The sequence below is a fragment of the Silene latifolia genome, chromosome 1, assembly GCF_048544455.1.
Source record: "Silene latifolia isolate original U9 population chromosome 1, ASM4854445v1, whole genome shotgun sequence".
Lineage (NCBI taxonomy): Eukaryota > Viridiplantae > Streptophyta > Magnoliopsida > Caryophyllales > Caryophyllaceae > Silene > Silene latifolia.
Window position 1 is genome coordinate 117264693 of NC_133526.1, and position 9119 is coordinate 117273811.

General features: G+C 37.2%; 2 protein-coding genes across 5 annotated transcripts; one reads left to right on the forward strand and one right to left on the reverse strand.

Moving 5' to 3' along the window:
- Window positions 1–880: 880 nt before the first annotated feature.
- Window positions 881–3742, forward strand: LOC141608630 (ubiquitin-like-conjugating enzyme ATG10). 3 transcript variants are annotated; one of them, XM_074427982.1, is made up of 6 exons: window positions 881–1219; window positions 1632–1682; window positions 1767–1850; window positions 2257–2347; window positions 2511–2608; window positions 3362–3742. In XM_074427982.1, the coding sequence occupies exons 1-6, from the start codon at window positions 1040–1042 to the stop codon at window positions 3557–3559; spliced, it is 702 nt and encodes a 233-aa protein (XP_074284083.1). In that variant the 5' UTR covers window positions 881–1039; the 3' UTR covers window positions 3560–3742. The 3 variants fall into 3 exon arrangements, with proteins under 3 accessions (XP_074284083.1, XP_074284076.1, XP_074284089.1); XM_074427975.1 differs by having other exon boundaries at window positions 883–1219; window positions 1632–1850; XM_074427988.1 differs by having other exon boundaries at window positions 883–1219; window positions 1632–1850; window positions 3382–3742.
- A 94-nt stretch (window positions 3743–3836) lies between these two features.
- LOC141608616 (uncharacterized) lies at window positions 3837–8838 on the reverse strand. 2 transcript variants are annotated; one of them, XM_074427959.1, is made up of 9 exons: window positions 8568–8838; window positions 8402–8477; window positions 7801–7880; window positions 6859–6953; window positions 6604–6786; window positions 5703–5831; window positions 5440–5526; window positions 5173–5217; window positions 3837–4291 (listed from the first exon to the last, which is right to left on the reverse strand). In XM_074427959.1, exons 1-9 carry the CDS (start codon window positions 8680–8682, stop codon window positions 4154–4156), a joined length of 948 nt encoding a protein of 315 aa, XP_074284060.1. In that variant the 5' UTR covers window positions 8683–8838; the 3' UTR covers window positions 3837–4153. The 2 variants fall into 2 exon arrangements, with proteins under 2 accessions (XP_074284060.1, XP_074284066.1); XM_074427965.1 differs by having other exon boundaries at window positions 6604–6760; window positions 6851–6953; window positions 8568–8835.
- Window positions 8839–9119: the final 281 nt, after the last annotated feature.

Genomic DNA, 9119 nt, shown 5'->3' on the forward strand with positions numbered 1-9119 from the left:
GGCATTTCATTCAACCAAACGACAACTCAAACAATAACAACTACAACTTAGTCTATCCTTAAATTAGTCTCTTAGGCGTAGCGTAAATTAGCATTAGAAGTAGAAGTTAGCACGACGAGCCCATCCGATCATGGAGGTAATCAACCATCTATCCCTTAGTTTGTAATTTAGCATCCACAAGTACTCTTGTGAAAACTCTAGTTGATGTTGTGTTATTGGAATCTTCTTCTTGATATATAAGTATCGTTGGGAATTTCCGTGTTTAAGTTTGAGAATTATACAATTCATTGTTGAGCGCTAAATTATTATAAGTAATTTAGCGCTATTTATTAGATTACGCATCTATAACCGTAGCTCGAACCCTTGCATTTAATGGTAGATCACAAAATGTAGGAGGGTAGTTACGGCCTCCAAGGTACTAATCTTGTTTCACACGAACACAGATCCATTTCTGAATTTCCATAAATCCCCATTTGAAACCCTAAATTCCAAAATTCATAAAGGCTTGGAAAATTATACGTAGTAAGTTGACCCTGTTTAGCATTGTCCCTTTTAGAGATGGCAATGGATCCTGGACGCTATCCAGATCCGCGGATCCGGATCTTGATGGATAGGATATGGATCCTAATTTTTCGGACCCCGTGGATATGGGTTAGATATGGATCCACTTTTTTGAAAATGGATCTAGATATGGGTCTGGAAAATTTGGATCCGCTGGATATGGGTCGGATATGGATCTAACGTTGGTGTGGCGGATATGGATCTGGATCCTATTGGACCCTACCCAGATGACCCTACCCAGATCCGGTCCATTGCCATTCCTAATCCCTTTTGGCTTTTGGTATTCGTTTAATGCTGAAGCAATATTTAATTAAGTATAGGAAATTAATCTTGTAATTATTGCAGCAATAACAAGATTAGCTAGAAATCTAGAATAGGTTAAAGTGATATTCGCGATTTCAAGTAATTTGGTTTGACAATCCAATTATAGATTCGCTACGTTAATCTTTCTTGTCTAGTTATCAGGATTACATACATAATGTTATCAGAAAGTTCAGAAGAGGGTTTATTAAAATCAGATGGTACAATTAGCCCTGCACAATTTACTCAAGGAGCTCATGCTTTTGCTCTTAAATGGAACTCATTTTGTTACAGTCATCATCTCCCTCCTTGCTCCTGGCTTTCTTCCTCTAACCCAACCTTCTTTTCCGACCATCAAGTAACTTTTTCCGTCTCACTTATTTGTTTACTTTTGATTAAAATTTTATATTAAAACTTGTGGTTTTTTTACAGGTAAATCTTGCTGATTGCATACTATTTCTGCTTTCATTTATCTTTTTTTTTTTTTTTTTGTGGGATTCTCTTGCTCTTCTTATTCACAAAAAGTTACTTGTCACTTGATTAATTCACTGTTATATTGCACTGAATATATGCTTCACTATAGATTACAGCTTTAGAGGATGTTGGTATACAAAATTTGTGACTTAGCATCAAAGATTTATCTTCTGTATTATTGAATGAATGAATGGATTTACTTGTGACAATGTGACGATCCTTTTCCCTGTTTATTCAAATTGTTTTGGAAGTTGCTTCCTGGTTGCTCTTTTGATTCCAGCTGGCATTATTTGCAGGTAGATGGGTACCTTTCAATCGAGAAAATGTGCATTTTCAGGTCTAATAATGTATGTTTTACACGAATGACTGATGCTCTTGTGTTTCTCTTTGCTTCTGATTATTACTCCGTATTAGTTTTACTTGTTATGCAGATAGATGGCAACATGGTCAGCGATGCTGGGATGGAGCAGCTTAACTACTTTGAGAGTGAAACTTGTGCAAGAGAGGATATGCTGGTATAACAATATATTCTGAAATATGGATAGCAAATTTTGTAGGTTTTTTTGGTCTAATATGTGATTTAAAGGTGGATCAGTGGGTATAACGAGAGGAAGTTTTGTTCGAACTTGGAACTAGCATCACGATATCTCAATTTATAATCATTACTCCAAGTGGCCATGTATATTGGCATAAACATTACAATTGCACAAGTTTTCTCTTTATTATCTGAAATTCAGGATAGCAAATTTTATTTTATTTTTCCAATAAATTTTGGTATTTGGGACAAGATTTGCTATCCCTTGCATATGAAAACCTCTGTCATGCACATAATAATTTCAGATGTAGGATTGGCAGATAGCTCAGATAATTTGCTGCAACAACTGAGAATTATGTAATGTGTTTCTGGTTCATGGTCTCCAGGATACTCATGAAGTGCATTACTACGACTTTCATATTCTGTACAGCAACTCCTATCGAATACCAGTGCTATATTTCCGAGGATATTGTTCTGGTACGAGTCCAGAAGGCAAACTTGCAAATGTCAAAACACAATATTAAATTTCCCCTCCTGTACACAATGTTTAGCTTCATATTTTGGTCGGTTGTATGAGAAAGTTTGTTGCTTGATGATGTACTGTTGTTAACCTAAATTGTATGCCATTCTTGTCATGCAGATGGACAACCTTTGATGTTAAATCAAATTGAAAGGGATCTTCCAGCCAACTCTGCCAAAGTGCTAACAGAGTCAAAATGGACCTTCATAACTCAACTGGTAAATCTTTCATACTACAAGTTGTATGCAGCAACAATGCTGATCTTAATCCTAATTATGCTGTAATGCGTATACTGATCGACGTGATCGTATAGGCCTGTTTGATCTTATTTGTATATATCACTCAACAGTTCAAGAAGAGAAAAACTTGAGTTAATTTGAATGTAGATGCTTGGTAAGATTGACTTAGGGTCTGTTTGGATAGGAGGATTTGGAGGGAAACAGAGGGGAGGGAAAGGAAGGGATGATAAATCCTTTGTTTGGTTAGCAAAATGGAGGTGGAGGGATTTTAAGGGGAGGGAAAATGAATCCCTCCACTTCCACCCTCCAAGCCAAATTATTTCCTCTCCAACAAAGGCAAGATTTGGAGGGAAAATGACCTCCTCCATTCTCCCTCCCCTTCCCTTCCATCCCTTTCTCTTCCCTCCTTCTCCCTCCCCTCCCTTTCCCTCCACTTTTGCTATCCAAACACACCCTTAAGTACTCAGATTGATGCTTGATGAGCTGTGAATCTGTGATCTAGTGTTTGAGATTTTTGAAACTGTAGGAGAGTCCGTGACTAGTTATGTTACATATGCGATATCTCAATTCCAAAATTTTGTGACCTGCCATATTTAATGCCATGCATGTTTAAAAAAAAAAAAAAGAAAAAAAAAGACCCTTTTATACAAAATGAAAACTGCATTGTTTGAATTGAAGTTCTGAGATTGATGCTCATTGAGCTACTCTAGAGTTTAACTACTGAAATTGCAGGAACATCCGTATCTGAACAGACCATGGTACACCCTGCATCCATGTGGGACGAACGAACTGATGAAACTCCTAGTCAATACTTGTCTATCGAAAGCTGAAGACACACCAGAACGCTACTTGATTTCATGGTTCTCTGTCGTTAGCCAGGTTGTTGGTCTTAAAATTCCACTTGAGATAGCAACTCCTCGTCAAATGTAGCTTCATGTTGTGCAAATCCATTAACACACTGTAGAAGACAAAATTTGGAATGCTTTAGGGAATCACCTCGTGAATCCTTCATCTCTTCTGGTTGTATCTGTTTACCGTTAGTTGGAATTTGGAAGGAAGAAAGGATTCTTTTGTTTAGATTGTTCCTACTGTATAGAAATGTTTCTTCTGTTCCGACTGTTCCCTCTGCATAGTTATTTGCAGTATGATAGTACTAAAAGTGCCTTAACAATTAAAGAAAGTACTGCTATTAATCAAACACAGCAAAGAACCACAAACATTTGCAGGCTAAAGTGTTTGTCTGAAGAATTGTCATGTGAAGATTACAATAATACACACCCTCCATTGTGCAGCTACAAACGCTACCATCTTTCTACAAAAACCGACCTATAAATGATTCATATTACTATGAAAACGGGGCAGTGCAGTAATTGATGATGTCAAACCCATCCTCCCGTTATTCTAAAGATATAATCTTCATGTCGAGTTGTTATAATCAACTCATGAAACCTAACCCAAATGTTGCTGCTCTTGTCCAGTTCATGAAGAACCAATGAGAGCATTGCATGATATCAACATATAAGATTAGACCACTTTCTCCGTAATCCGCTCAAAGCGAACCAAAAACTCAGTATTACCCTCGGCTCCCTTCAATGGGGACTCGATCGATCCTTTGCTTTCAAATCCAAAACTTTCTACCCCTTTAACAATTTTTTCTAAAACCTGCACCGAAAAACAACCAAGGGGCCACCTTTAGCACTTGCAGACGTGCAGGGGCAGCAAAGTGATATCAATTCCTTTTGAAACAAGGCTAGATGAAAGTTAAACACATAAACTAGTGACAGTTTTCAGGATAAGACTGCAATTAGATGAAGAGAATGAAAAGAATCCCCAATTTTATCAATCCTTTGGGATTCAATATCACAGGAAAATGCTAATTTAACCCAGAATTCCCCTGAACATCTCCAACATAAGCTGAAAGTATCAAGGAGTAGACAGTAGACACTATAATACCATAGTTTGAAGAGGCACAAGGCGCATCTCAGTGATAAGAGGCCGAGGCGAAAAGCGCCGAAGCCGCACACCTTTTGGATGCAAGGCGCCTATTTTTAGTGACAAATTTGTATTTTCCAAATAAAATTTTGGGCAGCAATACCTTTTTTAGGAGTTTTCATGTTGGCTAAACATGTAAATGAGAAAAAGCTAGGGATGATGGGAAAAGAAATGACATAATTAAAGATCTAGATGAAAAAGATATGGAAAGTCCATAATAGCTAGTCTTGTTAAGTGAGCCTCGTCTAAAAGGCGCAACTAAAATGCAACAAGGTGTTTTGGCTAGTGCCTCATCCAAGGCGCGCCTTAGGCGTACTCGAGGCACGCTTTTTAAACTAAGCATAATACTCTAAGCATCCAGTCTATATATTCCCTTACTGACTTTAATGATCAACACACCACTGATATCTCCAAACAACTATTTTCATGTTACTTATTTTCCTTTTTTTGTGAGGTTGTAACACAATTATATTGTGATAAACTTGAAATCAAAGTTGAGTACCAAAGTCAAGGGGTAATATAAATGGGATGGAGGTAGTGCTAGTTATTACCTCTTGATGAACCTCTGGATCTCTAACAATACCACCACCTCCAACCTGCAGAAGAAACATAAACACTTCAGCATAAATCGAAGATTTATCATGTGAAACAATTGTTTTTATACATATTTTCCTGTCTCTTCCTATTATACATACATAGAAGCTGAGGATTGTGTAACTTGCAGTTTTTTTCAAATAAACAAGTGTTGCTATCATGTAAAGAATGCTCCTACTCAGAAATAGAAGGCAAACAGTTGTGGAAATGTGAAACTGTGGAACCTGAAATCTCCTTGCTTCAAACTGGGGTTTCACAAGAGTAACCAATGTGGACTGCTCCTTCATTACTTTCACTACTGCAGGCATCACCTATATAACACAAAGATAAGGATGTCATATCTTGATGCCAAATTGCCAATTGCCAAACAATTATGATGATCAACATCAAAATACATATCAGCCATAAACTCGAAATACATCACTGCAAAGCAAAGTAAATCATGTATCAATGTCTACAGCTGGAAATAGTTATATCATGAACTTACCTTCAGTATGGAAATGAAAGAAAGATCAAGAGTCACCAAATCAACTTGTTGAGGAAGCCCAGGTAAATGTCTTAAATTTGTCCGATCCATAACACAAACACGCTCATCTCGACGAATTTTATCTGCTACCTAGGGAAATTTCAGTAGGCATTACTCATAGTTTACAAACGATATAAAGTGTCACAAACAAATTTCTAAGGGCTTGCTTGGATTTAGGGGGAAAATGTGGAAAAATTAAGGGAGTAATAATTTTGGGTCATTTTAGTGAGTTTGGTATGGGGGTGATTATTCATCTAGGATTCTAGGCAACTCATTACTCCTTTACAAGGAATCAGGGATAATGTATTACCCACCCTCCCCCATGGGTAACTATTACTGGCGTACTGCATTACTCTCTATATTGAACAAATATGAATTCATGTTATACCTAATGCACTAATTACAATTTTAACCAAACCCGAAAATAGATTACTGAAGTAATAATTCTCTTCAACATTCCAAACTTGCAAATAAGGAACATATTACTTCCTGGACTATATTCTCCGCTAATTATTTCCCTTAAAACATTACCTCACTAATTGTTTCCTTCATTCCATGCGAGCCCTAAGTCTTATAAACTATTGAAAACATACTCGATTACAACAGCTCTACACAAAGCTAGTAGCCGATAAATCTAATTTTTTTAGGGTAGCTAATTTCACCTGTACAGAACACAAATTCTCAAAAGAGACGGTCTCACACGATCTTTTTCTTGAGACCGTTCTAATCCAGCCCTTATAAAGTGAATGACTAGCAATTTCTAAATGTGAGTCAGCCTCTAAGAGGCTGACTAACTGCTACAACGAATGATTAAATTGGTCCCAATTACAGGTTTATGTTTTAACAAATACATATGAAATACCTGGCCATAGCCTACATCAACTCCATACACGTAAGCAGCGCCATGCTGAAGGAGGCAATCAGTGAATCCTCCAGTAGACAACCCCGAATCAAGAGCAATTTTCCCGGCAACATCGACTTCTAACTGCTCAATAGCAGCTTCCAACTTGTATCCTGCTCTGGTGCACAAGTTTAACATATGCTTCTGAATTTATATGCTTGAGATAGCAGTGTAAAGAGCAAAAGGGTTCTCATTTCAGAGTAATCACCTACATACGTATTTTGGAGTTTCAGCTTTGATCTCCACCACGGCTTTATCTGAAATAGGAGTTCCAGCTTTAATCACCTGTTTACCATTCACATATACTTTACCTGTGACAGAAAAGTATGTTAAAATTTTAAAAGCTTTCATGTAAAGGTAACCTGGACAGTCGTATTCTCTGTAAATAATACGTTCTACGTTCCATTAAGTAGTTCACATTTGCTTACGGAATGGAGTTTCAGGAGTAAGTGCAAGTCTAGTATTTTTGCAATGAAATTAGTCAAATTACTTCTACACCCCTACCATAAATGTGGCACCACATTCCCACATGGGTTGGTCTGGGGCAGAATTATCTTTTACGTTGCCGAAATGGGTTGATCAGGAATAGAGGCAGTACTAGCCTGGAATTTCCAGGAAATGAACAAGTTTTGAGTCGATCATCAGTCAAATGTTTCAAACTCAATGCCATTTTATTTGCAGACATAACCAAGAAAAGAGCAGGAAAAGAGGTGTGTTTCAACTTTCTATGCTAGATTTGTTTACAATTTACATAATATTTACCGAGTACATGTATGTTCACGACTCCAGGATTATTATAATGCATGTGAGTCACTGAGCCAAAACAATTACCAGTCAGAACTCTTGCCAAAAGTAAAATTTCACAGGTTATAATGCTGAGCATAACAAATGTAAACATATCCTATAAACACTTTGTCATCCACATAATACAGTATTGGAAGTTTGGAACAATAGATGGCAAGCAGATTCTAGTGTCCCTTCTCGAAGCTCAGAATCTCAATTAAAAATCATCAGCTGAATCTTTTTCCACTAGAAAACAGAAGACAAGCCCGACAACAATTCAAGCCGATACTTCATACTTCTAAATGAAAAAGAAAACAAAGCGACTAGAGTGTTGTCCACATCATCAGCCCTTAAATTATTGCCCGAGCATAATACCTTGTATAATCCATGACTGTATAAAAGTTTTGCTATATTGCTGAAATCTCTCCAAGCACACCTCATCCAGTCTCTTCTTCCTTATATATGTACAAGAAAATAGAGCCCAAAAAAAAAAAAAGGATTATTTAGGTTCCTAAAATAAAGGGAGAACTCATCTCAAGCAATTGTATGTGAAACAAGGATAGATGGAACTCATCTCAACCATAAAATAGACGAAGAACATGAAACCTAAAGAAGGAATGAAGGATACATGGTCGACCGAAATACAGGATGCCTAATGGGCTTGGAAAGCATAGGCACATTCCTAGTATTCGCTAAATGACAGGACACTAGAGAGAATTCTATGGGCCCAGTATACTGTTTGTTTTTGTTTGGCTGTGAAGAGCCACAAGGTCAGTTTTGACTCTTACGGATACCGAGCTGAAACATGCGTAATTTGTAACTCAATTTGTTATGCGCATCAATGTATGATTCACGCATACATAAACTCCAAGGTAAGGTAAACCATACGCATTACAGAAATGAAGACCGGGACGGAAAGACAAAACTAAAGAAGAGCGACGAAAGTGATGCAATATAAAAGGGATGAAAAGCTTACTTTTTTGGTATAGAAATTTTGGGTAATGCAGAAAAACCTCTGATTGAAAAATCCATGTGACTTCTGAACAATCTGACTGGTGTGGGAGTAATAAATCGTCCAACAATCAATCACCCGTACAAAATAATACGATTAATTCGAAAATAATAATAAAAGAAAAGAGTACCTGAAGAAGAGGAAAGTTTAAAGGCAGGAAAGAAGAGAAGGGTAGAGTGATAAATAGTTTGAAATGCTGATGAATAGTATTTTGTTAATGGAAGCTTCATACTTTGCAGCGCCATTCTTCACCTCACTCTCCTTGCCCTTTCTACTTATCAGCTGCACAAAAAAAAATCAAGACTCGACAGGATGCGATTCATGTTTTATCCCAAACCAAAACCATCTGATTCCAAGGATATAAACCTAGATGTGAGAAACGAGATAACCAGATTGAGATTGGGTTTGGGTCGGGTTAGCTATCTTATCCATCTATCTATCTATCTATATATAGGGTCGGGATCCGGTGAGAATCACTAATATAATGAGAACTGTGAGAACCACTCATAACCATGAGATCTTAGACAAATAAAGTGTCGATCTTTCGTCCTACCCCCTAACCCTTCGTTTAACCAGTACACTTTTTATCTTCAAACTAGTTTTGTGACCCGTGAAATTCACGGGGTTGACTTTTTTCTATTTTTTTAACGCTCTATCGTCAAAGTGTAATTCGCTTTTGGTT

Bases quoted from the DNA above. Each gene is read 5' to 3' on its own strand.
- LOC141608630 (XM_074427975.1), top strand. From the start codon at position 1,040: ATGTTATCAGAAAGTTCAGAAGAGGGTTTATTAAAATCAGATGGTACA. The intron at 1,851-2,256 runs GTATAACAATAT...CATGGTCTCCAG, and splicing joins GTGCAAGAGAGGATATGCTG to GATACTCATGAAGTGCATTA. The intron at 2,348-2,510 runs GTACGAGTCCAG...CTTGTCATGCAG, and splicing joins TTTCCGAGGATATTGTTCTG to ATGGACAACCTTTGATGTTA.
- LOC141608616 (XM_074427959.1), bottom strand. From the start codon at position 8,682: ATGGCGCTGCAAAGTATGAAGCTTCCATTAACAAAATACTATTCATCA. The intron at 8,478-8,567 runs GTACTCTTTTCT...CTCCCACACCAG, and splicing joins TAAACTTTCCTCTTCTTCAG to TCAGATTGTTCAGAAGTCAC. The intron at 5,527-5,702 runs GTAAGTTCATGA...TGTGTTATATAG, and splicing joins CTTTCATTTCCATACTGAAG to GTGATGCCTGCAGTAGTGAA.